This window comes from Centrocercus urophasianus, unplaced genomic scaffold (assembly GCF_019232065.1).
Source record: "Centrocercus urophasianus isolate 14NV4802_14NV808 unplaced genomic scaffold, USGS_Curo_1.0 seq_10, whole genome shotgun sequence".
Taxonomy (NCBI): domain Eukaryota; kingdom Metazoa; phylum Chordata; class Aves; order Galliformes; family Phasianidae; genus Centrocercus; species Centrocercus urophasianus.
The window spans coordinates 97119765-97147712 of NW_024884142.1; the positions used below are offsets into that span (position 1 = coordinate 97119765).

General features: G+C 44.5%; 3 protein-coding genes across 3 annotated transcripts in view; 1 reads left to right on the forward strand and 2 right to left on the reverse strand.

The window, feature by feature from the left end:
* Nucleotides 1-8600: 8600 nt before the first annotated feature.
* On the reverse strand, nucleotides 8601-15111 carry DNAAF10 (dynein axonemal assembly factor 10). The gene is made up of 8 exons (XM_042815525.1): nucleotides 14909-15111; nucleotides 14707-14807; nucleotides 13983-14113; nucleotides 13371-13472; nucleotides 12130-12245; nucleotides 11819-11953; nucleotides 10418-10515; nucleotides 8601-9648 (listed from the first exon to the last, which is right to left on the reverse strand). The coding sequence occupies exons 1-8, from the start codon at nucleotides 15095-15097 to the stop codon at nucleotides 9441-9443; spliced, it is 1080 nt and encodes a 359-aa protein (XP_042671459.1). The 5' UTR covers nucleotides 15098-15111; the 3' UTR covers nucleotides 8601-9440.
* A 54-nt stretch (nucleotides 15112-15165) lies between these two features.
* On the forward strand, nucleotides 15166-18349 carry PNO1 (partner of NOB1 homolog). Its single transcript, XM_042840073.1, has 7 exons — nucleotides 15166-15407; nucleotides 15486-15635; nucleotides 16192-16275; nucleotides 16528-16588; nucleotides 17122-17239; nucleotides 17733-17803; nucleotides 18045-18349. Exons 1-7 carry the CDS (start codon nucleotides 15231-15233, stop codon nucleotides 18110-18112), a joined length of 729 nt encoding a protein of 242 aa, XP_042696007.1. The 5' UTR covers nucleotides 15166-15230; the 3' UTR covers nucleotides 18113-18349.
* Nucleotides 18350-19766: 1417 nt separating this feature from the next.
* Nucleotides 19767-27948, reverse strand: part of PPP3R1 (protein phosphatase 3 regulatory subunit B, alpha) — a 32474-nt gene continuing 24292 nt past the window's right edge. Inside the window, exons 3-6 of the mRNA XM_042840084.1 lie at nucleotides 25203-25379; nucleotides 24001-24060; nucleotides 22940-23124; nucleotides 19767-21937 (exon numbers count right to left, since the gene is read on the reverse strand). Coding sequence (XP_042696018.1) covers nucleotides 21890-21937; nucleotides 22940-23124; nucleotides 24001-24060; nucleotides 25203-25379 — 470 coding nt within the window. The 3' untranslated portion in view covers nucleotides 19767-21889. The remainder of the gene's footprint in view (nucleotides 21938-22939; nucleotides 23125-24000; nucleotides 24061-25202; nucleotides 25380-27948) is intronic.

The window sequence follows — 27948 nt, forward strand, 5'->3', positions numbered from 1 at the left end:
AGGGGTGGATTCTGGCTCCACTCCCTTCTAGTCACTCAGATGCTTTGCATGCACTTGACCTCCCTTTGGTTGGCCCTGCCTTCCCATCAGATGCTCCATCAGTGGTTCAGGCTGTGATTCAGCATTTCTGCTACACTGGCCTACTGTGTTTAAAGTCAGTTTATGGCCAAAGTCATTAAAAAGCAGAATATTGGAAGATACCTTGTAAAATCCCAGGCTGGGACATGCAGACCAGCTCAGGAGATATTAGTATGTGGAATACACTTGTGTCAGAAGCCCTTAGCCACATTAAGAAATCTCTGGGCCTTTCATGATCTTTAGGTCTGTTTCTTTGGGGTGTAATCTAATTAATCTATGCAATCTGTTCTGTAGGCAGATCAGTGAATTACCAGAAGAGGGCGTAGCAGGAGTAAGGTGAAACGTGGACGTCCGTCTGCTCATCTGCCCGCCTACCTGCACTTGCCGCTGAGTGCAAGAGGGGTGAGTACCTGATGTTTCCTTCGGCTCATGAGAAGACAAAATGGTTGCTAAATGGTAACTACAGGCAGCTCAACAGCATGTTTATGGTAATCTACTCTGCCTGTATTCTACAGAGATCAGATACACGAAAGGAATAGGGAAGCAAGGCAGTAAAAGAGAATTTACAGTGATTTATTACAAGGCAAATGATGAGTATAGGAAGATGAAGATGTCTGACTGTCAGGTTTGCACCCCAGCCACCAGACTGGATAAAAAGGGTGTGTAACCAAAAAATATTAGGATGCCATAATCACAAAACAAACAAGAGAGTTAGGCGAAGTAGACTATGACAACAAAAGAGAATAAACAGAAGGCTTACCCCTATCCTGGGCTCACCCACAAAACAGCAGCAGAGGCAATCTCCAGAAGAGATCCTTCCCTATTGGTAGCCAGCTCTTAAATAGGTCTAGGAGGGGTGGAGCCAGGCAGCACAGCTGAATTGCCTTCACCTGTGCTCCTCTGGCTGACTCATTGCTCACTTCAGGTGATCAATCAGAGGTTCAGGCTGAGACTCAGCAGTTCCCATACAAAGGGAAATACAGTCTTGTGGCTAACCCCCAGGGAAGTCTCTCATCTTCAGGAGCTAAAACCCAAAAACTATAGCAGTGGCACTTAGGACAGTGGAAGAGAAGTATAACCTCCAACATTTTCCATGTTCTGATACAGCCTGCTGGATTTGGTAGTGGTATACGTTGCACTGTATGCCCAGGTGAACTTAGACTCACCTTTCAGATAAAAAGTTCTGGAAATGTTTTTCATTTTTTTCTGCACTCGAATTAAATTAGAATGGCTTTAAACATACTGAACAGAGGTTCTTTTCCCTTTTGAAAACATTTCTAATCAAAATACAGATGTAAAAGTACGTGGAAAGAAGGAAACTGAGCTCTATAACCTTGTTTTTGGGAGGAAAAATAATATAATTCAATAAAACTGGCTTAAACTCTTTGATTAAAGCTTTTTTAACATAACAGATAGGGAGGCTGAGATCTACACTGAGATAAAGACAGTTAATACAGATCAAAAGAGCTTGTGTCCGTGCCAGCTAGATTAAATGACAGGATGTGGTGAAGTGCTGGATGCTGTATCTGGTTACTTTACATATGAAACTTTATTTGCTGGATGCAAATATATTGATGAAGTTATATGCATTTATATATGAAAACAGTAGAAATAGATCAAAAGCAGTCTACCATGCACAGAGTATTTGTTCTGATATTGTTCCAACACTGCATTTCTTCCAATTCATAGAATGGCTTGGGTTGGAAGGGACCTTAACAACCATCTGGTTCCAAGCTCTGCTGTGGGCTGGTTGCCACCTAACAGACCAGGCTGTTTAGGGGCCCATCCCTGGCCTTGAAGGCCTCTAGGGACGGGGTACCCACAGCTTCTCTAGGCAGCCTTTGCCATGGCCTCACCAATCTCTGAGTACAGAATTTTCCCCAGGCTTCTAAGCTCAGTCTCTCCTCTTCCTTTTAAACTAAAGTTTAAAACCATTCCCCTTTCCCTGTCACTCGGCCTGTGTAAAATGTTGATCTCTCTCCTGTTTGTAAGCTCCCTTAAATACTGGAAGGCAATGACATCACCCTGGAACCTTCTCTTCATCAGCCTAGCTCCCTCAGCTTTAGGAGAGGTGCTTCAGCCCTCTCATTGTCTTTGTACCCTCCTCTGGACCCACTCCAACATCCTTCTTGTGCTGAGCACCCCAGGCTCAGATGTAGAACTCCAGATGGGGTCTCATGAGGGCAGAGCAGAGGGGATCAATCACCTCTGTTGCCACCCTAGTTTTCATCCTTGTTTGCAGCCAGGATACCAGTGTCCTTCTGGGCTGCAGACACACACTGCTGGCTCATGTTCAGGTTTTCATCCCTCAGAACCTCCAAGTCCTTCTCCACGGGGCTACTCTTAAGGAGTTCATCTCCCAGTCTGTCACGTATCTGGGACTGCCTTGACCAAGATGCAACATGTTGCATTTGGCCTTGTCAAACCTCATTAGGTTAACATGGGCCCTCTTTTCAAGCCTGCCCAGGTCCCTGTGCATGGCATCCCTTCCTTATATCAACTGCACCACTCAGCTCAGTGTCATCAGCAAACTTGCTGAGGGCACATTTAATCTCACTATTTTGGTCACTGATAAAGATGTTGAAGAGCACTGGTTCTTAGACAGACCTCTGGGAGACACCACTCATGATCAGCCTCCGCTTGGACATAGAGCCATTGACCTCAACCATCTGGCTGCGACCATCCAACCAATTCCTTACCCATTGAATGGTCCAACCTTCAAATCCATCTCTCTCCAATTTAGAGGTGAGGATGTGGTGCAGAACCACATCAAAGACCCTGTGCAAGTCCAGACAGATGACAGCAGTTGCCCTTCCTTTGTCCACTGATCACTTCATCATAGAAGGCCACCAGATTGGTCAGGCACCATCTGCCCATGGTGAAGCTGTGCTGGCTGTCTCAGGTCACCTCCTCATCTCACATGTGCCTTACCATTACTTCCAATCAGTTTGTAAACCTGTCATTTTTTTACAGCAATCTGTCACTAAAATTGCAAAAGTAAACTGTATTAGAAATTGAGATTTTTTTTCTAAATGCTTTAGCATTCCACCATTCTCACTTGTCAGCTACTGTGCTTAGTAGAACCATGTATTTCATTCTCCATCTTCATTTTAGCATGAAACCTAGGACAACGCCAGGAGTAAATCAAAATAAGGACCCAAATTACTGTTGAAAATTTTAAGGACTTTTTCTTTGCATTTATTTACCTGCACACATCCTCTGAAGAGGCAGGGAATGGGGCTGGAAGGCCCTTTGGTCTCATCTCATGTGGCTGCTCTTAGGTTTGCCATACATTCTGCAACAGCAGGATGTGGGAGGAAAAGAATGGGAATTTCAGGAAGGGAAAATTCTGGTGGATATGAAGATGCCATAGGTGTTACTGTGCTACTGCTCACTTCTGCAAGGCAGCAGAAAGGGTCTGCCATCCTGCCTGGTTGTGTCACAGCACAAGGAAACATGAAATAGAGATTCTGTCAGCTCTGCAGGAAGATTGATGACTCAGAGAATGAAAGGTTTAGCATGAGATGCAAATGAACTGAACAGATTTTATTAACAATTCTTATATTTTATTGTTATTTTTCATTGTTGTGGCAGTGCTGCCTAGAAACCTGAGGCTTATGGCACTCCAAGCCCAAAATACTCATAAAAAGATCATCTTTGTCTCAGAAATCATCTACAGAAGATAACAAAAAATGAAGAGGAAAAAAGCCTTTAATAAACAGAGGACATAACTAATGTTGGATTATTTCTGATAGATGTGGGACAGGCTGGAGCAACATCCCAGCATAATCAGGGTCAGACAGTGCTACAGTGACAGTAAAAGGGGTGCATTATGCCCTCTGAGATAAGGAAGAGATAAGAAGGTACAGCTTCCTTAGAAGCCAGCAAAATCACAAATAAGAATTTAAGGCTTTGCACCATACCTGTAGCCATTCACATCTGTGCAAAGTGAGAATAATGTAGCATTCACACTGTCATGGTAGAAATGTTCATGAAAACAAAATTGTCCTGGGTATTTTCCAAGACACAAATATTGCTAGTGGTGGGTTTTAATGCAAGAAAACCCTACCTGTAAGAGGAAGAACTGGAAGCTGCTTGGATTTGGAGGCTTCACCCTACTTAAAAGAAGCACTGTAACAGTGAGTCTGACAGTGAGCAACTGCTGCAACCCAACCTGGGAAACAGGCTGAGCTGCTACCTCTGAATCACTGCCACTGGAAAAGGTTCCATCAGGTCTTGGCTGCTGTGCAGCTCTGTGAGACTTACTGCCATTCTGCAGACTAATAGCTTCAGAGAGAGCCTTGAATGTTTCATAACCTCAAAATCCCAAGCAACCTAGGAGGGCTTGTCTGTGCTTGTTTTATTCATGTTGCTGATGGGCTTTTTCATTCAGCTTCACTGCCACTCTTAAGGTCAGGGTTAATGTTGTGATTGGGAAATATTCTGAGAGGCCAGCCCTGCATGCTGACAGGAGAGGAAGCTGTTGCTGTGAGTAGAGAACCTGTCTGTGCATTCTGGACTGGCTGTCCTTACTGTCACATACAGAGGAGAGAACTTACAGGTGCCTCTGTGGTTCTGTAACCCAGCTGTCCCTGCACATGGACACAGTGACTAAAGATGGGCCAAGATTTACTAACATCCTGTAGGCAGGGAAATGCAGGCAGAACTTCAGGAGGTAAAACTGGAACAGACACATCTGCTTCAGAGGCTGTAGCTGTGCTAGTAAGCTAGGCAGCAAGGGGCTTGTTCTCTGCTAAGTTGGCATATCTTGTTAAATCCAGCTGGTCTCCTGAACAGAGAAGCCACATGCTGGCTGCCTGCTGGGAACAGCTGATGCTATAGACCTGCATCACACCAGCAAATTGGCTGTTTTAATTTTAACAAGGTAAATACTCAAATACTGATATGATGCATCAATTTTCCAGAGTCCTTCCTTTTGTCTTATGTTTCTTTTGATGCTGGGTTTGAATACCTTCCATATCATAGATGAACTCTGGAAAAAATAGACAACAGATGATACTTCACCCTCTTCAAAAGGACACTGTATTGTGGCTTCCCATACAGTTAACACCTGTGATCCTCTGCTTAAAAGTCAATCCAAATCATGGCTTAAACCTTTACATATTTTTTTCCAGTGATGGAAAAAATACACCATAGACCATACATAGGCTCCCTGCATGGAAAACTTTGGGGGGCTGAAATACCCAAGGGCCTGTACAAATGGTGAAACTCAAAGTGACTGATTTGAAGGAAGAAATTGATGTGTAACAGCTGGGGACCTGGGTGACACCTGTAAAAAACTGTGTGACACTGTCATTGCCCATAAATAGATCCTGCCACATACATACAAGGATGATTTGCACAGGAAACAAGAAGTAGCTGCCACGAAGGTACGTTTACTACACGTGGTTGCTGATGTAAATAAAACCATCAAAGCCCGTAGCACATTCCATTCCTGGACAAGGCTGGTGTTTTCCAGGGCATGCCTCAGTACTGCAGCAGAGGGGACTTGTGCATTTCATTTCTGCTGCGTTATGATTTTATTTAGAACGTGCTGCAGCTTTTCAGCCTTCAGGCTGCAGAGGCAAGGTGCCAGTCTTCAGCAAGAGGGGGAGGGACTATAAATAGAGCAGCCTAGGCTGCCACGGGCTGCTTTTGGTCTGCTTGAGTTTCTTGTTTAGCTTGGGAAAAGCAGAAATCCAATGATTCCAATCCAATCAAATCCAATCAAATCCAATGATTCAAATCCAATCAAGGAGATGAAGAGCAGTACAGACACTGGCAGCAGAAGTTTCCTCCAACTAGTAACTATCTTCCTTATTGTCAGGTACACAAATATAACTACTTATCTTTCCTGAGCAAACACAACACTGTAATTCACCTGTGCTTTCCTCCAGCTCTCAGTTGTTTGTTGTTTGGCTTTTTCTAAACAAACTTTCACCACCAAAAGCTGTCACACATTTCCCTGCAACACGCTTCTCATGAGGGAGTCCCATTCCCTACTTCTTAAAACAACAAATAAGATTAATATCGAAATTAAGCACTCAGAGGTAATATGAAGTTCATCTTTTTGAGTGCATGGAGCATTAAGAAGTGTTGTTTCATTAGTTTTTGCTGTTAGTCTGTACCACTGTCATCTAGGCTCACTAGGAGTTCACCCTGGAGTTGCTCGTATAAGGAATGGAAATGGCTGCTGCAGGCCAAGTATACAATAAAAGTATATCAGCAAAAGCTCAGTGCTGCACTTGCCATTCTTTGTTTTTGCTTACTGACATCTATACTGAGAGCTTTTTCTTCCCTCATTCTGTGCTTCACCCAGAATTACTATTAAAGAGGGAAACCACATTTCCCCCAAATTCTGCTGCTCAGCATGCCTTTCAGCAAGTAGATTTCAATTACAGCACAAAGCTAATGGAGCTTGTCTTTGAATGACACACTTTAGACTCAAGAGCTTGACTTGCTTCTTTGAAGTGCCCATCCCTGGCTTTACAAAGAGAGCTACAGCCAAGACTGCAGAACAACAGTTCCCTCTCTCTTCCACCCAGAATACACCCTAAAAGGGACAACACTGAAAATAATTTCAGGATGCACCCTGTTGTGCCACGTATAACAGAAGATGCATTAGCTGTGTTAGATAGATATCTATTATACACACATGAGACATTACACTTTCAAGTAAACCATCAAGTCCAAGCGAGACTTTGCTCAAGTCTTTGCTTTCTGATAAATATTTAGCCTACATACCTTGAAAGAGCACTTGTGGGCCAGCATACAACTAACGTGCTACACAACCTGCCTTTTGCTTGCCAAGCCAGAGTGAAACCTGCATACGTATCTGCACAAAGCTAGAAGTTAATGCTGCACAGTTTTGGCAGATGGACAGACCTCATTAACCTTTGCTCAGGGATCTCAAATTCTGGGCTCAGCCTTAGCAGCTCTGGTGCCTGCCCACAGTGTTGGAATGTTTCCTTGCCAGGGCATCCCCACAGTTCTGGCCACGCTGCAGGACCTTCCCGCTGCCAAGCCCTGAGCAAGGCAACCCCTCCATGCAGGAACAGATGCTACTCATCAAACTTCAGAGCTCTTTTATTAGAAGGAAACCTTTGTTCCAATTTCAGATACCTCCTGGTTTGCTGCTCTCAGTCGTTGTGCTTTTATCTCCACTGGCTCTTGACAAATGCAGGACACAAAAGGCTCTGAATCTGAAGGCAGCCTAGAGCTGAGCATCAGCCTATTAAAACCATAGACTTTCACACGAGTTTACAGTCTGTTGCAGTTTTCCTGCCAACCCCTAACTGCTACACAGGCATTCATGATTTCTCTGCTCCACAAGGTCTAATAGCCTGTGAGCCTTTTCTGCCCCGAGGTGCCTATCTTTTTCCTCAACTGGCTTAATCAATTAACATTCCTGGGAGTTAACAGGGACAATTTTGCCTCACTTCCATTTAGCTCAAACCTTCTTAGACCAGAAGAAAAATGTACAGTCTCTCAATCCAACCCTGCTCTCCCACAGCCCCAAAGCAGCTGACTGACACAGCACAGGCTGTGAGTCTCATTTCTCTTTTAAATTTGTGACTTAGCTGATTCAGTTCAGATCCATCAGCACATTCAGACCATTAAGACTTGCCTCCCCCCAGCACGTGACTTGCTGCAGCAGAAAACTCATCAGCCCTCCAGCAAGCAGAGAGATAGCTTTGCTAAGATTTCAGAACTATTTCCATGCAGTCTGAAGGCTCCTCACAGCACGAGCTCTGCACTCCTGCCATCTCTCTCACTACCTGACCCTGGATTCAGTGTGACCCCTCTGACAGAGCTCCTCACCTTTCAGCCCAGTTTCCTTTTCTAATTTCTACAGCCTCTGGCTTCCACACCACTTCCCTTATTTGCCACTAGCCCTACCTTACTGTCCAGCATTATGCAGTTTCCTTTTCTTCCTGCATCTTGCTCAGACAACAGCTGATGGCAGGACCAGCACAGACATAAGACATCAGTGCCTCAGCAAAGCAGCCTCTTGTTTTCAGGAGCAGCCCATGGAACACTGGGCTTGAGAAGCAGGGCAGGTGACTTGCCTGAATTTATCAGACAGCAATTTCTCACTCCAAAGCCTGAGAAAACAGAAATTCTTTGCAAATGGACACACCACACAGGAGCTTTCTTGTTTTTAGCATGGGCAAAGCTGTCATTTTCCCACCACAATCTTGTTTCAGAAATAGTCAAATCCTTTTAACTGAGACTTGTATCTGTACAAACAAGCCAGCTGTGGGCTAATAACCAGACAAAGAATGTGGTCAGTGAAACAATTAAATTATGAACCACTCCCTTCAGTACACACACAGAGGGCAGTAAGTGGATATGCATGTGAAAAACAGCTGGCAGAAACATACTCCGTTCAGAGAAGAAGCATCAGGTAGGCAAGAGGAATCACAGAGAAGTTTAGGCACAATGACAGCAACAAAGCTATTCTGGCACGGTTGGTTTTGAAGAAATAGTGAATACTGAAGGTTGCCAAAACATTCTTTCAGTTTTTAAAACAGGGAGTTAGCTTTATTAACTTCTGCTGCAAAACAATGGACTTCCAAGGACTACACAGTGTTCTCAGGAGCACAGTCCTTCTCTAAGTATCAAAATGTTTGAATAATATACTTGATTCATATTGAAACAATGCCTCAAATAATTTTATTTGTGGAATACAAAGTTAAAAACAGATATAAGAAAAAAAAAAAAATCAACAGAACACTAAAAACTTATTACAAATCCAAACTAAAATAATAAAACAGTGCATTTTGTGCAAGAGTTTAATTTGGATGCCATCTTCAACAAAAGCTTTACACTGTTAAACCTGGATATTTAGTTCTCATTGTAGTTTCTACAGTGTATTAAAGAATTCTAAGTCACTTTAACAAACATTCTAACTAACATATTCCAGTAAGCACAGAGTTTCTATGGAGGAAGCATACAGTAGCTTCCACTGCATGAATGCATATGGACATCACTACATACAAAACAGCCAAACAATTCCACAAGCATGAATGGATTCACATTGTGGTTAAACTGAACACAGGCAACACATGTGATTTAAGTTACAGGTTGTGTTAATGGAAAGGCACGTTTCATTTTAATGTCAATTTACATTTCCAGAAGGTAAAAGTTTTATGCCCAAGAAAGTTTTCCCAAGTCATCGCAGCACAATCAAACAACTCTTAAGTGCATGTATCTCAACTTTCAATAGAAAGATCTGGTTTCTATTTCTTTAATCCAGTTCTAACAAAGGAGAAATTAAATTAAAAGCAGTAGGGCCCTCCCTCCCATATTTACAGACTGCAAGCTATGTTGCTTTCTCATCAGAAATCCCAGTTTTCCTGTCAAACTTTGTTAAGCTTGGTAACTATCAGTACCCTCACAGTTTGGTCAAAGGCACCACAAACACACAGCCCCTTTTTGTCAGGGCTCCAGTCCAGGCTAGAAATCGGCTGTGTTGACAGAGTCACATTCTGCAAGAGGCTGACAGAACCTGCCACCCCCATCTCAGCTCCTTCCGAGTCCTTCTTTGAGCGCTGAGCCGGGTACTCACTGGCAGAAAGAAAAGTAAAACGTGCTCTTAGAATGTGCTGAGACAAACAGCAATATTGTTCTGCTCTCAGAAGACCACTCAGAAAGGTCTCTCCTGTTCTCAAGATAAGGCAAATGTCTTCAAAATGATGAGCCATCATATCCAGGTATAGCCACGCTGCATACTTGGTAAGTATCTCATAGTAAACAATGAGACAGAAGTTTTGAGTCCTGATATTTCTCTCCTACAGCCTTTTATCTTTCAACAGTGATGCTTTTGCCACAGGCAAACAGTTCCACCTCAGCTGCCCCCCCTGAAACTTGATGCATCTACTTCACTGCATTTAGGATGGCTGAATTATTTTGCTATGTAATGTGAGAAGACACAAAGAATCATTGAAAATCCAGGCTTACAATATTTTTTCTAAGATATAATTGCTCCCATGAGAATTTTAAGAAATCTATTTTCTTCTACTCAGTATTAACTGGGAATATAATCAGATCTTGATTACGTTAAGAAAACTGAAAAGGGCTAATTTCACTCATGCTTTTGCAATCCCATTCTTTTAGGAATTAATTCAGGATTCCAGATGAGTATTGACACCAGAATCATTTTTCCTCTGTACTTGTAGCAGTAATTCTAACTAGAAGTTCTGAGCTTGGAAGTGGGACCCTGCATACCATTTTTAGGACAATTCCTTCTTAAAACAATAACCGGTTGTTTTGTTTCTTATTCCCCCATTACAGACCAGAAGGTCTGTAACTATCCCTGTCTGTAACCATCACTTACTACTTCCAGAGATGAAGGCTCCCAGCTCCTCCACTCGTCATAAATACATCTCTGTTCTGTGGGAGGTGCCGAACCTGCCATATGGTGGATTTGTGTGCCTAGGAAACAATCAGCATTGTACAGAAGTCATTTACAGCTGAGCTTTGCAAGAAAGGAAGCAAAAATTCTACACTGCAGTTACCTGTATGAAGAGACCTCCCTCCGCTGCAGGGGCACTGGAACTTTAAGGCCCCTTCCAACCCAATCCCTTCTAGGATTCTATGACTGCTGTACTTGACGCTGGAACAACCATTCTGAGGTACCTTCCCTCCCTCCTGCCTTAACCTTGCTGTCATGGAACAGCCAGTTCCCAGGCAGAAAAAGCCCCACTCCCGTGCAGAGATAAGGCAGCAGCAGCCCTACCAAGGCCAACACACTACTTCAGCTTCTTCATGACCGGCCATCTAAGTATGGCTGAATGGGTCAAGTGGCTGTAAAAGCATGTCTGGAGCTTTGTAGAAGTACTCAATTTCCAGACTCTTAGGTGACATCGTCACCATGGGGCTCATTTCACCATCTGACATCTCTAAATAACATTACTGTAAGTGAATGTACTACAAACACTGTGCAAACACAACTGAGCACCTAAAATTCAAATTTAAATCTCAGCCAGGCAACAGAAATCTGTAACATGCATGACCTGACCTGAAGCACATCTGTCTAAAATGTCTGAAAGGAAACCTTTAAATGCAATTAATGAAAGATAAGAACTTCCTCTTTCACAGTTTATTACCACAGACTCTAACTCAGTAAATACTTTCGTGCTATCTGATCAAACCAACGTCTTACCTGCTTTGCCTGATGATGTGGAAAACAGTAAGTTAAAGATATTAAATGGAAACTCAGCCATAAGCCTCTCTCCATATGTCCTCACTTAATCACAATACTGCAAATCAAAAATGTTTGGTTCTGAAGGACAATAAGTATTTCCAAGGCCCACATAAGGCCCATACAGGCAGGACAAAAAAAAAAGAAAAACATGTTCAGAGGGCTCCCTTTATTTCTGGATATATTTAAGATTTGAATCTGCTTGCTGATCACAATTTGATGCAGCCTGCAATGTACATGACCCCCAGTCTATGGGCACAGCTGAGTGCACAGAGCTGCAACAGGAGCCAAAGACCAGAGGAGCCCAAATAACAGGCTATGAAAGAGAGGAAGCCTGAGGAAGCACTGGCATCAGGATGCATGGGAGACCTTTCAGTGCTTGCTCGAGGGCCATGCTATCACACTGCTTACCCCACTAACCTGGGACCCTACTGCCTCCAAAGACAATAATTTTAAACCTGCGGTGCTTCCAGCTACTTAAGAGACAAACTTCTGTGATAGATGCTGCTAAAGAAGTTATCCACCTCCCCATACCTTCTCTGAAACAGAAGCAAAACCTTTAGTCGGGTGCTGAGTCCTCATATCGAAAACATGGAATTTTCCCTCCAGTGACGTGGCCACTAGCTTGTTCATATTCACATCTTTTCTGTCAAACTCCACGCTGCAAACCTGAAATAGAGAAATCAATACATGCAGCCACTGCTAAAAACACACATTTGTGTGTGTGGTTTGCAAATATGTAGCTAACCATTGGTCATTCTTACAACACCACCAACTGGGCAGTAACACGACTGAAAACACACGCACAGAAGTCAGAGTGAAGCCATGTTCCCATGGCACCTTACCCCATTCTTAATGTTGGTCTCCCATCGCAGTGACATGGTTTTTAAGTCAAACAATTTAATGTCCCCATTGTCGTATCCAGCACAAACAACACGTTCCTCTTGATTGTAAGCATTGCCTGGACACAGAGACAGAATTAATCACAGTACAGAAACCCCTCTTAGGCTGTAACTTTGAGTTGTCTTAAGTCAGCAATTTCAACTTAGATTTATGCCAGCAAAGCATTACTATAGTAAGATTTAATGAGCAGGCTGTTTTTCAGGCCTGAAAGGTATAGAAAACACAGCTTCAAACCTGGCAGTCCTTTTCTTTAAACAGGGTCAGCAAGTTTTCATTCCCCCTGCCAAGCACTGCCTGAGTTACACAGACTGCTTCAGCTGCTGCAAACCATGCTCAGCAGTGCTGAGGAGACACTGGGTGTTACCACAGCCATCGCCAGCCATCTCAGCACTGCTTCCCAGCAGCCAGGCTCAGGGAGGCACAGCAGTGGCTGCCAGAAGTTCACCTGGATGGAGAGCGCAGAGTTTGGGATGGATGTGGCCTGGGCTCCAGCATCTGGAACTCAAAGGCAAATCTAAGGAAGTATGAGGCCACTTTTCTTTCCGTGAGTCAAAACAGAAGGCAAAGATCAATAGCAACAAGCACTGAAGCTGGACCTCCTTGCCAAGAAATGCCATCTCCCTGTTTTGTTATTATAATCCATGCATGCATTAGCAGTTTGCAAAACTCACTGCCTGACTCTGGAAGCAGAAATAGAGCTAATCCAGAAACACCTGCTGGTGTACAATGCAAGCAGCTTGCCCTTTATAAAGGAAAAGTGCTGAGCACGAGTCAAGCACCTCTGCTGCCTTATTTAGCTCTGAGGATTGTCACTTAAATTAATGTCTTAATGCTTGACAGTTGGAACTACACAACACCAGCTATTGGTTCTCCGTGCACAACCTCACTTAGACCCCTCCAGGACAAAACAGTTCCTTTGCTTTTACATTCCTAGACATAGAATTTTTCAATTCCCATCCTAGGGCTGTAAAAATGCCTATGAATAAAGCTTATCTGTGAAGCAATTGACCATAGATGGTAAGAAAATGATGCCTGAGCCAACTACCACAAAACGTGATGAACAGCCTTCAAAACACATTGAAAACACACAAATTTGGCAACACTGAACAACAAACCCTGCCTTCAGTAGCTTGATAATTGTCAAAATGCAGTCACATTAGAGGAGGCTGTTGTGATGGGTTACCAAAAGCCACAGTCCAGCAGTCCCTTTTGCTCTCTCCCTGCGCAGGTTCCATGTTAGCGACAGGAGTCTCCTTCTGCCGTGGGTCCCACACCTTCACAGTGCCTAAGGAGGAGGGCAGAGCAGTCAGAATAGATGCACCATTCTCATGTCCCCAGGCAAAGGCAGCCTGACCCCTCCAGGCTGCTTCAATGTATAAGGAAAAGCGAAACAGGATAACAAACAGAAACAAAGGAAAATCACCTGGAAGGCGTCAGATCTCCATAGAATCACAAAACGGCCAGGGTTGGAAGGGACCTCAAAGGATCACGAATCCCCAACCCCCCTGCCATGTGCAAAGCCACCAACCTCCCCATTTAATACTACACCAGGCTGCCCAGGGCCCCATCCAAACTCCACCTGCTATTTTCTATTTATTCTGCTTTGTATTCCTTCTGTCTCTCACTCAGTGGCAAGAGTATCTTTAGCTGCCCTGCAGCTCCAAAAGCAAAGAAAGGAGACCCGTCCCAAGCAGGGTTCAGTAGCACGGCCGGGCATGGCTGCCCTCAATCCCAGTGCCCACAGACCTCATCCAGGGATGATGGATGGTAAACTGAGCAGAGCTCACCCACTCACCATCTCGACTGCCCGTCACAATTTCTGGTGCACCTTCCCCAATTCCCAGGCCTCCTACACCATCTATGCTGTTAATGATTTCCTTGTGACCTTTCACAGAATACACGGGTATTTCGGGAGCTTCTAAATTCCTAGTGAGAAAGAACAGATAACACGGCGTCGCCTTCAGCAGTCAGCATCGGAGCAACAGCCCAGCTGCAGCCTCCCCACCAGCCCAGATCTCAGGAGCACGGAATCACAGAATGGCCAGGATTGGAAGCGACCTCAGGGATCACAAGTCTCCAACCCCTGCCACACGCAGGGCCTCCAACCTCCTCATTTAATACCAGGCTGCCCAGGGCCCCATCCAACCTGGCCTTGAACACCTCCAGGGACGGGGCATCCACAGCCTCTCTGGGCAGCTGTTCCAGCACCTCACCACTCATAGTGAAGAACTTCCCCCTGACGTCCAACCTCAATCTTCCCTCCCTCAACTTCAAACCATTTCCCCTTGTCCTGCCGTTATCTACCCTTTCAAAGAGTTGATTCCCCTCCTGTTTGTAGGCTCCCTTCAGGAGCAATGATGTCACCCTGCAGCCTTCTTTTCTCCAGGCTGAACAAGCCCAGCTCCCTCAGCCTGTCTTCGCAGGGGAGGTGCTGCAGCCCCCCGATCATCCTGCGGCTCTCCTCTCCAACAGCTCCCTGTCTTTCCTGTACTGCAGCACTCCGGACCCGAGGCGCTTACCAGATGCTGAGGCTGCCCGCGAAGTCCCCCGTTGCCAGGTGCCTCTGCTGCAGGGAGGCGGCCCCGAAAGTCGCGCATTTTATCGGTTTGGCCTTTTCGATCTGCAGGAACAACAACAAAAAAAAGGCAGGTTGGGCGCAGCGCCGAGGACCCCTCGACCCGGCGGGGCCGCCCCGCATCGCCACCGGCTCTACCCGCTCACCTCGCTGAGCAGCAGGAGCCGCCCGCCGCGCAGCTCGTACAGCTGCAGCACGCCGGTGCCGCGCGGGGCGCTGCCGAGGCACAGCAGGCGGGCGCTGCGCGGCACCCACTTGCAGTCGAACACGGTGTAGCTCAGCGACTGCTGCACGTGCGCCACCACCTGCGGCCGCTCCGACCCCGCCGCCGACATACCGAGCGCCGGAAGCGCCGCGGCCGCCGCGGGAAGCCGGAGGGAGGGCGGACCGGAAGCAGCCGCGGGCACTTCCGGTCGAGGGCCACGCGGCGGGTGGAGAGGCGCGAGCTCCGGTACGGCGGTTGTCGCCATGGAGACCGAAGCGGCGGACGAGAGCGGCTTCACGAGCGTGGCTTCCAAACGCGGGCGGAGGAAGCGGAGAGCGGAGGGCGCGGAGCCGATGGAGGCGGCGGAGGCGACCGAGGCGACCGGGCCGCGGCCCGGCAAGAGGCCCGCCTTCCCGCCGCTGCCCGTCGCGGCCCTGGGGGTGAGCGCGGGGCTGGGGGGAGCGGCTGGGCCGGGGGGATCCGCCCGTGTTCGCTGCTCACCGCCCCGCTGTCCGCAGGTGGGGAAAGGAGAGATGAGGAGGGTGCCGGTGCCGGCCAACAGGTACACCCCGCTGAAGGAGAACTGGATGAAGATATTCACGCCCATCGTGGAACACCTGCAGCTCCAGATCAGGTTTAACTTAAAGACGAGGAACGTTGAGATCAAGGTGAGCGCTGCTCTGCGTATCGTCACTTTCCTCTTTCTCTTGTTCCTTATGTTTTATTGAACCCGTGTTTTGTGATCACCTGCTGAAACGCTTCCGGGATGCTGTCATTAGAGCCATTCGCCCTCCTCGAGGTGCCTCCGGTAATCACCCACCTCTTCAGTTTCTCCCTTCCCCCAAGCGTAGGCTGTAATAAGGATTCCAGAGGATCATTGTGGAACGAATCACAGGATGGTTGGGTTGGAAGGGCCCTCAGAGCCCGCTCAGTTCTACCCTCCTGCCATGGGCCAGCTGCCCCCCACCAGCTCAGGCTGCCCAGGGCCCATCCAACCTGGCCTTGGGTACCTGCAGGGATGGGGCACCACAGCTCTGTGTGCAGCCTGTTGTTTTAAACACAACGTGCACTGCTCGTGTCTTTCAATAGAACACAACGCAGAAGTGGCATTACAGAAATGTGGCGTTGGCTTTCTTTTTTATGGCTAGCTTTTATCTCATAGATTTTCCACTTCCTGACTCTATTTGCCCCTTCTTAATTTGGAAACATAACTTTGTTCTGCAGACCTGTCCGGAGACAAAGGACCTCAGTGCTCTGACAAAAGCAGCCGACTTTGTGAAAGCATTCATACTTGGCTTTCAGGTGGAGGTGAGTCTCCAAGAAGTCGGGTTGTGGTATTGCTCAGACTTGCTTGAAATCTTCAAGCACTACAGAAATTACATTAAAGAAATCAAAATCTTCACGGAGGTTTTCCATCATGTTTGAAATTAAGACCGATGTTTGATGCATCAAATAGAGATACATTACTGATGTGATCTGTTTGGGCGTCTAAAGAAAAACTTGGAACTGTGTGGTCGTGTTGTAATGCTCACACTGATAACAAATTTCTGAATATTTTAGGATGCTCTTGCTCTCATCAGATTAGACGACCTTTTCCTAGAGTCATTTGAAGTTACAGATGGTGAGTAGTTTCTGCTGTGCTATTCGAGCAGCCCACATGCACTGCCTGAGCACATCTTTGCTCTTTTCCTCTTCTACACGTGTGTCACTTAACCTTGGGGATCAGGAGAACCTTGGTGCCAATACACAGCATTACTGTCTAGGTTCAGGAAGCTTGATCTCCCAGCACAAGCCTCCAGATTTTCATCCTTGAAACTGTCAGTTTTTCAGATCATGCAATTGATTGGGCTTTTCTCATCACCAGAAATCTTTTTTTCAAGCTTAAATGTCAGAAGGAACGTTTTGGGGGAACACATCTGTTAGACTTGAACTGGGCTCTCTCCTCTCAGTGCTGTGATAGCAGCAGGAAGCAGACATCACAAAAACATTCACGTGCTGCTGGGAGTCCCTGGAGATGATCTCAAGGAGAGCAGCACCTAAAATTGCTGTTTCAACACGTGTTGATTGCATGCTTTTCCCTTTGTTTGAGTAGAGGAAACGTTACAGAGGATACACACCGCTGCTGCTTGATTGAGCGCTTTGTTCTCGTTTTAGTCAAACCTCTGAAAGGAGACCATCTGTCAAGAGCAATAGGGAGAATAGCAGGGAAGGGTGGAAAAACAAAATTCACTATAGAAAACGTAACAAGAACACGGATCGTTCTTGCTGACTCGTAAGTACTGGCATCCCTTCTGTCACAGTGCAATCCCTGAGCTAAGCCAGCCAGCTTCCAGGAACTGAGAGGGCTTAAGTTGCTGTAAACTCCTGTAAATCATTTGTCTCGCTGATGCTCAAAGTGCTGTTTTTCGTGAGCAGCGTTGGAGGGTTTGACCTTCTGTTCTGAGTATCGTGGGCACATTCAGAACTGCTTCCACGCAGCTGAAGAATTCCTTCCTGTGAATAACAAAGTTGAACCTTCCAACCCTGCAGCTGTCATTTCGCAGAGCTGCGAAGTTGCAAAGTGTAAAAATGTATCCTTAAAAGGATTTAGAAGAGGAGAGGTTCTACCTGTGGAGGATTTTTATGGTGACTGAAAAACAAACCAGTGAATGCAACTTCTGCTTGGTGTGCTTCTGAACTGCAGTGTGAGGGAGGTGCTATTTATTAATTACGTTCAGCACTGCATTTCTTACATTAACTGTTATTGCTTTGGCTGCTTTTTACAGGAAAATTCATATTTTAGGATCTTTTCAGAACATTAAAATGGCACGAACAGCAATTTGCAATCTAATTTTAGGTAAGTCCTGGTGCCTGACCTTCTCTATTACAGCAAAATAGGTTGTTTTGAAAGGTGCTTTCTGCAGTCTCACCTTGCCCCCTGCTGTGCCTGCACCTGCATTTGGAGCAGGTAGCTTGCTGGGAGGTGGTGGTTGTGCCTGAGAGTAGGGGCTCCAATTCCTCACGCTGACACAGATTTAAACATCAGAGCAGAACAGCATTTCTGTATCACATGTACTAAGATGTACTTTCTCCTGCAGGAAGCCCACCATCCAAAGTTTATGGCAATATTAGGGCTGTGGCCAGCAGAGCAGCTGAAAGATTCTGAGATGCAGTGGTGCTGCTTAACTGAGGACTGTGGCTGGGGAGCGTGGGTGCTGCGGGCACAAACTGTGCAGTCACAGAGGCCATGGAAGCACTCTGCCTTCTGCTGGACTGGGAAGCACAGAAGGAAAATGGGACTGTTTGTGGAGTCTGATATACTCCAGACATACTGTCTGCTTTGATCACAATCTGTGTACAGCCATTAAAAGCTATTCTATAAATGACGAAACCGTATACTGAAGTATGGGTGCCTGATTTTGCTTTATTCTCAAGCCAAAACGTGACTGAGAGTGACTTTCTGATTACCCAAGTACTGCAAGACCGTTCACAAGACTTGAGAAAGCCTCGAAGTCTGGAGCTGAAAGCAGTCAGCAGCGTTAAGTGTTCATAACCACAGACCAGTCAGCATCTTTCTGTAAAAAGGAAGCTCCCATTGCAGTGCTGAGAGCAGGCTGCTGGAAGAGAATCTGCTACTGCAGCAGTGCATCACAGGAAGAGACAGTGTGAAGGCCAAGAGGGAAAAACAGCATCTCTGCACTTAGCCTCAGAATCCGCGCTTATCTGGATTCCTGTTCTGTTCTCAGGAATGATCTGCAGGGGCATCTGAGTAGTGATGCTAAGAACCTCCAGGTAAGGCTGTGCCCTGGCAGTGCCCATGCACTGGAACACAGACAGCGGCCGGTGCTGCACGTCCTCCCTCTTAAAATGCTGCCTGCAGCAGTAGGGGGAGAGACTGCGCAGCCTGGGCGCCTTATTGCTGCCCCTCCCCACTTAAACTCATTACCAGGATTTACGCAATGCAACTCAGTTCAGGTCTGTGAATCAAAACAGAAAGTGAAATGAGATCCAAAAAACATCAGCAAATTGAGGAGGTGTTTCTCTCAATGTTTGAGTTAACTGTGCAGCACTTTACAGCTGGATAATACTTACGTAGCCTGGTTAATGTTTTTACAGCCAAATAAATTCAAGCCTTCAATCACTAATGGATTTAAGATGTGCAGAGCTGTCTGAGTTCCCTTTAGTTACCTGTGAAGTCTGATCTGGACTGAGAAAAGGGTCCAAGGTAGCTCAAGGAAAAGCAGTGCACTTCCCCAGTAGCAGTTTGTCCATTCTCTGTATGTCAGTTATGTCAGTGAGCTCTAGAGGCAGGAGGGGAAAGCGGGGCGTGGATGTAGTAAAGTGATTTAATCTTCCTCCTAAAGCAGGTGTGTGCTGACACTGACCTAAGCACAGGGCTGCAAAAGGCAGCCCAAACCAGGAGGGAGGCCCCCACACCTTCAGGGACTGCTTTTAGGGTGCAGGAATCAACAGGATACACGAAAGGCAACAGCAAACAGCTCCTGGGCTGCTTCTGTGAAGGGATTTCACCACCAAGGACTGCCTTCACCAGCAGAGGTGATTTGCCTTGAGAAAGGAAGCTGGCTGTTTCCACCTGCAGCAAGGTTAGAGGTTTGTGTTTGTTTTCCAACAGCACAGCATCAACCATTGTGAGTTTAGCCCCACTTATCCAAGGCATTTGATTGTCTGGAAACACCTGAACAAAGCTTAGGGGTGCTCAGCTAAGGGACAAACGCTCTGAGCAGCAACTTGCTCCTACAGCAGGGCACGGAGCTGCCCTACGTTTATTGGGGTCCAGGTAAGTACTGAGGCACCCAAACCAAGGTTCAAATATTTTATTTTGTATTCATATAGTATGAAGGTTCTTATAGTTCCCACAACATATGATGTAGCATGCAGAGGAAAAACTAAACATTCAACTGAAATCATTTTTCCCCACACAAACTAAAAAAAAAACAACCTCATCCCTCCCCTTCCAATCCCCCCTGAAGGAAATAACGGCAGCACTAATTTCTATACCAACAGCCCAGATATGCACAAGCAAGTAAGAGAAATCAAAAGCATCTGCTAAAATGTTTGTAACAAATACTTATGTACAAAAAATTCACAAAAGACCAGTTCCCCCTTGAAGCAGAGCACATGGCAGTTGACACTGGAACAGATACAACCACTGGCTGGGATTATAAGCCACGTACTGATCCAGAGGAAGAAAGTTACACGTAGTGGAGATTTTTGTTTTGAACATTAACATTTACCAAAGTTTGGCAACATTATCGTTTAAATTATGCAAATTATGTAAACAAGAGGAACATTTCAAATCGATCTACATGCAAAACTTCATGTCATGCAAGGACACCAAGCACCTGGATTTCTCTCACAGACAGAGCCCATGGATGTGCAGCACTCAGTCGAAGGAACAGCTATGGCAGACAGGTGCTCGATAGAAGTAGATTCAGACAACCTGCACTTTCCAATGCTGATTATAAAACAATTCTTTTTTAATAGAAAAACTACTATACAGGAAAGATGTACTGTCCTAAAAAATCTAGCAAATGTTTTTCTTCCAGCCAATAGTACCATTGCAGAAAAGGGAAGGGATGATATAAAGTTGTAAAACATGGCTCGCTACTTTTATATCACACAAATACATCAAGTTACCCTTCGTTACAAATTATGATATGGACAAATCTAGAAAAGAAAAAGTTCTCCAGGCAAAGGACTGGAGAACTGCAAGAGGTATCAATTTAGAGAGCGTGAAGTTTTCCTCCTCTGTGGCATAGCTTAACAAGATTTTTACCCATATGAATCCCATATACATACATATATATATAAATATATATATATATATAAAATATTACCAGTTATTTATGCTACCTGTAATGTTCTTTAAACGCAGAGGGGAAACTATCACAGCTGAAACAAGAGAATTTAAGTGGCAAAAACGCTTTATAATCTACGTCCTGTATAAAGTAAGTAGATGGGGATCCTGCAGTTACGCAGACCCTAATTTCATTAAGGGAAGCACAAGAGCAAATCAATGTGTCTAACACCTTGAGCAGCCGTGTCTAAAATGACTCCAGAACAGCAGGTGAGCATAAACTTGGGACAGCTGTGACCACCCCCAGTCGCTAGGTGACAAAATCTAGTGGCCATCGAAGCGTTCTGCACTTACTATTTGCACACGAGGGCTGGTTCTTGGCAGTAGCATTAAACTATATTAAGTAGAACTGTACTGAGTTATTTAGCAAAGAGACACAGTCCCTGGTAATATATTAACAGGTATAAATAAACTTAGTCTCCTGTGTTACAAAACATGTCATTAAGGTAAATTAATCAGAAGCGATGCTTTGTCAGCCAGTCAATATATAGAAACATCTGAACAGTCACAGGAAAAGGAGAAGAGTTGACCTAACACCCAGTTAAAATTTTACATTCTTCTACTATATATATAAAACTGTGTGAAATAAAAGTAAGGATGTATATCCATATATTGAACTGTTAATATTCTGCTTGGCACTTTGTACTCTAGTTTCGTTTCTGAATCAAGTATATTAAATTAAAGCCCACCTAGCTACTACATATAGAAAGCTACATATATATCTATATATAAATACACACACACATATATATATATAGATAGATATTTCCTTGTTATAAAAGATGAAGAAAAATAAATTAAAAAGCCAACCCCTTCCCTTTCTCCACCACACTGATATGCTCTTTCCATCTTTGCTGTCCTTCAGACTTTAAAGTGCTACACCGAGTTATTGAGAGAATCAAAGTTCAATAACACTTAGTTGGCTTCACGAGGCTCATGTTGGAAAATGTGGCTTCACAGAGAAAAATACTTCCATTTAAATACACAGAGAGCATTGCTGGACGTCTTGAGCAGATCTTCAGAGATGGAGAAGAAAGCAAAAGTGTTGGGTGGTGCCCTACAGAGTCACACATCTACCACCATCTTTTTGTGGATATCTAGGCCTCCTACGACCTGGGAGAAAAACAAGCACTTGTAAGCAAGTCAGAAGGGAAAGTCAGCAAGACAGAAAGTGCACGCTGCATTCAGAAGACATGTCTGTGCCTACTGCACTCACTATACTTCCATACCCTCTCCAGTCTTATCCACGTTTCCCAAGAGCAGTGTGCAATGCAATTAGGTGTCACCCAACGTAATTACACGGGCACCAGGCACACCATCGGCCCGGCACAACACTGCAGCTGACACCACTTTGGTTTCTCTCCTCCTCACCTCCTGTCCTGACTTTGTATTGTGTTTCCACAGCTTGGCTGAAATGCCAGTCTTCTAGAACTGCATTTAAAGCAGTGCATCTTTGAAAGGGGAAGTTAGGAGCCCTTGCAAAGCGGCATTCACCAGTCTCAGGATGCGCCTGCTCGTCCTTCAAGAGCAGAACTCTGCCATTACTCTCCCCATAAGTGACACAAATCCCACCATCCTGGCCTTTGTACAATCCCTGCCTTCTGCAGAGGGCGATAATCTCCCCAGGCTCTCTCCCTGCAGAAAGATAAACCTTTCTAAGGGGTGATTTGGAGCAGGCACCTACTTTAGAAACAGGGAGATTAACCTGAGGTTAACCCCTGCGGAACGCTCCAGCTACCACCTCTGAGAGAAGTGTTTTAAAGAGACACCTGCTATAAAATACTGTTCTTACAGTTTCCAGGTAACTTGAAGCATTTCTTCACTCACTGGGCTGAGTATGCTTGCCTACTGCTCTTGATTTTTTCACTCAGTCTGTTCTGTTAAGCAGCTGGAGACTGTGAGAACAACTGAAAGCTCTGTTTCTTTTTTATCATTGAAAACAGGTAAATCCAACCTCCTGTGAAAAGCTAGTAAATTGCAAGTTATCTTTAAAGCTGCTTTTTTCTTCACCAGCTTGAAGACTTGAATCCAACATACATCCTCTAAAAAGTGTTAAGGTCTGCTCTTGTGTTCAGTCCATCATACCAAACTGAGTTTTCCTGAGAGGTTACTTACAGCACAGAATTCTTCAAAGGATATTCTTCCATCACCGTCCTTATCTGCATTAATTATGGTTTTATCTACAATTTGCTGTAACTGAGTGTCTTTGAGATTGTTCCCCACCATCATCTTCAGCACCTGGAAGAGCTCACCATTTGAGATGTAACCATCTTTGTCCATATCGTAGATGCGGAAAGCAACTGCAGAAGTAAAACAGACATGAACAAAAACTTTCAGCAACAAATGAGGTCAGGGGAGAGCGATACACATTCAGCAATACACCAACTGAGAGAAAAACACTGCATTTTAAGTGAGTGTGAGCTTCCTGAAAACCACAGGACACCAAAAACTATACAGTGAATGGGACTGCTAGAGAGCTTGGAGGAAAACAGCTCAGAAGTGTTAGTTAAGACTCTTTTAGTAATAGGACTCTATCAACACTAAACTGGCAAATCCTCACTGTCCCAATTAAAGTGCCCAGGTACCCAGGTCCATTTGCAAGGGAGACAAAAATTACAACAGATGAATCAAAACCTCACCTGGCTATTTTGCTGCAAACTGTTTCATGTAAGACTGCATCTGTTTTCAGCATTTCGATATAGCAAATCTCCTTCCTAAATTTGTACTGTGTCTGTTACTGCAGGCTGCACCCATGACTGAACCCATCCCCTCCTCACACCAAAGGCTGGGTCACGAGTTCCTGAGATGCAGATCCCAAACAAGATGAACACAGTGCTGTTCTACCAAACTACCAGAAATCCATCGTATTTTTAAGCTCCTGTGAAGTACAACACACTGTTAACAGGTCTGTGAATTAAGTATCCTTCAATGTTTTTGACTTTTTTTTTTTAATATGGGAAGCAACTGAAGATGCTCAACCTCCTGAGCTCTCCCTGCAGAAAAGAGTGCTGCCAAATGCTTCATACTACTGAAGAAGTGATCAAAAACTCCCCAACCACCACAATGGTTTACCACTATGAAGATGACTCCAGCCTTGCTGTTTTCTTAGTGTTACCAAAGAGTGTATTTTGGAGGAGTCAAGTTTTGTTTAGGAAAAAAGAAGTCAAAATACTTACACCTCAATTTCTGTTCCTTATCTCCTTTGACACTGAACTGGGAGACTCCTTCTATAAATTCTAAAATACAGTACAGAAAGTAATTTAAAAAAACAGTGTATTTTTAAATAAACCACAGAAAACTTCACTATGCAGAACTGATATTGACAGCTCCCTGCTCCCACCCAAGAGAAGCAGCTCTTGATAATTCCTTTAATCACAGCTCACCATCACACACAGCATAGCATGATCTTTCCTCACTGCCTCTTATTCACAAGGGAATTTTGGACAACACCACACAGCACTTGGATACAAAGGAAAAAGCCACAAGAAGTCAATGTTTCAGATACTCTGTAATTCTCCCTAGAGAAGTATGAGTGGGTTTGTAAAGTCCAACTCTTCGGCTTTAGCAACTTTTTCCATATTCATTAACATTTCAGAAGTCAGCTCTGTTAATAAAAATGAGATTTATTAACACTGTCCAAATAAAAGCAAAAAAAACCATGAGCAACCTTTTCTAGTGATGAGCTGTAAGAGAGATCTGTATTAGCTCAAATGGATGTTGGATGTTGCCACTTCTGAGAGTCAGAGGCTGTTAACAAAGTGAGGACTTCTGACCTGCTAATCTATTTAAAGAAATATTTAAGATACATTCTTTGACTTAAAGTGAAAACATTTGTTTTCTATTTGAAGTGTCTGTCTAAAACCATTAGAAAGACAACTCCCATGAAGGAGATGTCAACAGAAAATGTGGACCTCTCACAGTTCAGAGAACTGTTCTGAAAATAGTTCAGAAGGTCTCAGAGCAGGTTTACAAGTGCAACTTGTGCACAGACACCACATACCATCTAGCCCACTTGTTCATCGTTTCCTCAGCCCAAGAATATACTTTAGCTAGCATCACAACTGCAAGTCTGAATGAGTGCATTCAAGAGTCACTGAATGGTACTCATTAAGCAGAACAACCCAGAAAGCTCTGTTACTGAAGACATTGTCCTTTTGAGCAGCATTTTGAGCAGGAGCTGCCCAGGCACGCTAAAGAATCTCGCTGACTTGCACAGTTGTGCTGACACTCGAGGTATTAATTCCTCATGGAATTATTTTCTTCTTCTAATTAACAAGTTGTTTTTGCCCATCCTTTTTCTACTGAATGTACATCTGGTTCCAAGGCTCCAGGAATTCTGATAAAATGCCCCCACTTTTCACAAAGCATTGCATCTTACCTTTGAAGTCCACCTCTCCATTGCCGTCTGTGTCAAATATATCTATTACTCGCTGTACCAACGGGTTCTGTTGCAATTCAGGTAAAGACATGAACTCTTCCACACTCAAAGAACCAGAATTGTCCAAATCAAGCTTCTTAAATCTCTTTCCTAGCCGTTTAATCTCATCAGCATCAACTGAAAGGAAAAAAAAACACCTATTCTCAGTAAGGCTTCCCAGTAACCCCTCTGGCAGTTAAACTGCTCTCTGACCAGTATCCTTCCTACAGCATTACAACTACTTACTGTTTGCATGGAAGGTTATGAAGACAATCTCAATCTCTGAAGACAAATACAAGCTTCTCATCTGAATCAGAACTTACCTTTTTTCCTCCCTGCAGCAGCCATAGCACAGTCAGACAGCCCTGTGACTCACTGAATGCCACGTGCTGACAGAGCACTCTGAAGGATTGCAGGTACTTAGCTCATTCTGAGGCGGGCGGCTCTTAGGAGTGCCAGGTATGAAGAAATTAAGAAAGAGAACTCACATTTTCTTAGGAGCTAGCATTATGCTTACACTGGACTGACATATGAACATTGAAGAGCAAACAGAAGCTATCACCTATGATGTGTATAATGCACTGACCCTCTCTTGGCAGACCAGTGAAATCTCACTTCCAATCTTGATGGAAAGGATAGCACTGACTAGAATTGGAAGACTTGCTTCCTAAGCAACCTCAAATGCTTCACAGTGTGTAATTCCACTGGAGAAAATCAAAACAGTCCACGGTCCTCAAAACCATATAAGCAATGACTGAAAATGAAGCCTGCAGCAAGTCCTGAGTATGCTCTAAGCTGAGCTCATGAGCACACATACAGTCAGCCCCACACTGCTACAGCTTTGCACTCTCTTATTACACTCAACACAGACTGAAGTGATTCTGCCTTCACACTGAGCTGCTCCAAAAGCCAGAGAAGGTCTCCCTAAGCTGTGCAAAGAAAACAAGCTAGGAATGTATTTTACCTGAAGCTGGTCTGTAGCTTAACAGGACCTACAAATATGAACTCAACAAGCACACTTTGTTGGGGCATTCAGCAGAGACCGACTCACAGCACACAATGCCAACAAGTGGCTCTGCACTGAAAAAAGATGGTCATAAGAACCACAGGTAAAAGTTAACTGCAAATGCACAACTGACTGAACACAAAGTTACAAAACTGCAGTGCTTAAGAGAAAAAGCACTACTACTTTGATTTTGAGGGTGATTATCACAAGGATTTTTTTCTTGAAGAGGGAAAGATATTGGGTACCTTCTTAAACAGTTGGAATTAAAAAGCATACAGTCATATTTCAGTGACTTTTTGTTTTTGTAAAATAGCTTTCAAAATAAAATCAGTAAGTAATAAACAAAGGGCTACATTCATTCACCATATGACTTATTTTAAACATGAAGAGTTTTTGTCTGTCCTTTCTCCCTTCAATTCAGTCATCAGCTGTGACAGTTCTCTCCTGCTGAGCTACTGAAGGACTTTGTTTCCTTGGCTTTTAAGGAAAAAAAATAATCCAACAGATATGCATAGGAGCAAATTCCAATACTATGCAATAATTTTTCGTTCAGATTTCCTCTATAGATGCACACACACACACACCAATCATCACCTGTGTGTTCCCTCCTTACCAGGCTGCTTTTCCTTCAGTATTTAGCAGAAGGCTGACTTCCTAAAAACTTCATACAGCAATCACCAAGAACTGACTTCAATTATCAGAGACTGAAAAAATCAATCAATAAATAAGCAAATATTTCTTTCCTTCTGTTACATCTCCTTACAGGCTGATGCTCACACAAACACCCTGAAGCTGCGAGGCACAGATAATGCAGATACAGCACAGGTATTTGAACCAGAAGGACTGATGGTGGCAGCAGCAGGCAGCATTCTACAACACTCAAGCTCAGGTGCTGAGGATACAGAAGAAAACACTGGGCAATCCAAAGAGGTCCAAGTCCAGACAGTGTAAACAGGGTGATACAATCACTGAGCAAAATAAGGAGAACCAGGCTTCGTTTACATCACTTGAGGCAGAGCTTGCCTGTGACTCATCGCAGTGATCTGAGCTCCCTTGAGCTGTGGTGCAGCGAGCCTTCCTCTAACCTCATGCTCAACTTTGCCTTTTTTGTGCTCTGCTCCCCAGCTGATGTTTCCTCTACTTGCAAGCAGCCAGGCATCCCATCAGCTTACCATGCCTTACAGAAGGACTAACAGGCAGAAATAATACCTGCTAAGCGCTTTTCTTGAAAGGGCTTTGCTGGCAGTTTGCTAAAAACATCAAATAATTCTACTTTAAACCATAACATTATTTATGTCTGTTTCATAATCAGTTCTGAATTCTTTTCACACCTTGTAACTAAACAAGAGTATTTTCAAATGACTCTTAGCATTAAGATTCCAGAGCCAACCAGACCTGCTTCTTATCCTGAACCCATCTGCATGCATTCAGAAATGTGACAAATAGGTTGAAGTGCAACAACTACATGCTTCCACAGACCAGCACACAATGACTGTGCAGCTCCATTTCAGCACGGCAGCTGTATCTTTCAGCTGCTCACTCACTCCTATGTTCATACCTACACTGAATGTGACCCTTCTCCCTAACACCGAACCTTGGGGAGGATGATTCACCCCCGTGCAGGTGTGTTTCTTTTTGAAAGTTTGTTTCAAGCTGTAACTCACATTGCTGATGCTCAGGCAGTATTATAAAGAGTTGGCA

Excerpts from the sequence above, each read along its gene's own strand:
- DNAAF10 (XM_042815525.1), bottom strand. The coding sequence starts at position 15,097 with ATGTCGGCGGCGGGGTCGGAGCGGCCGCAGGTGGTGGCGCACGTGCAG. Across the intron at positions 12,246-13,370 it reads CTGCTGGACTGTGGCTTTTG|GCAATGCTTACAATCAAGAG; the intron begins GTAACCCATCAC and ends CTCTGTGTCCAG. Across the intron at positions 9,649-10,417 it reads AGCCTTCATCTCTGGAAGTA|TGAGTACCCGGCTCAGCGCT; the intron begins GTAAGTGATGGT and ends TCTTTCTGCCAG.
- PNO1 (XM_042840073.1), top strand. The coding sequence starts at position 15,231 with ATGGAGACCGAAGCGGCGGACGAGAGCGGCTTCACGAGCGTGGCTTCC. Across the intron at positions 15,636-16,191 it reads CGAGGAACGTTGAGATCAAG|ACCTGTCCGGAGACAAAGGA; the intron begins GTGAGCGCTGCT and ends TTTGTTCTGCAG. Across the intron at positions 17,804-18,044 it reads AATTTGCAATCTAATTTTAG|GAAGCCCACCATCCAAAGTT; the intron begins GTAAGTCCTGGT and ends TTTCTCCTGCAG.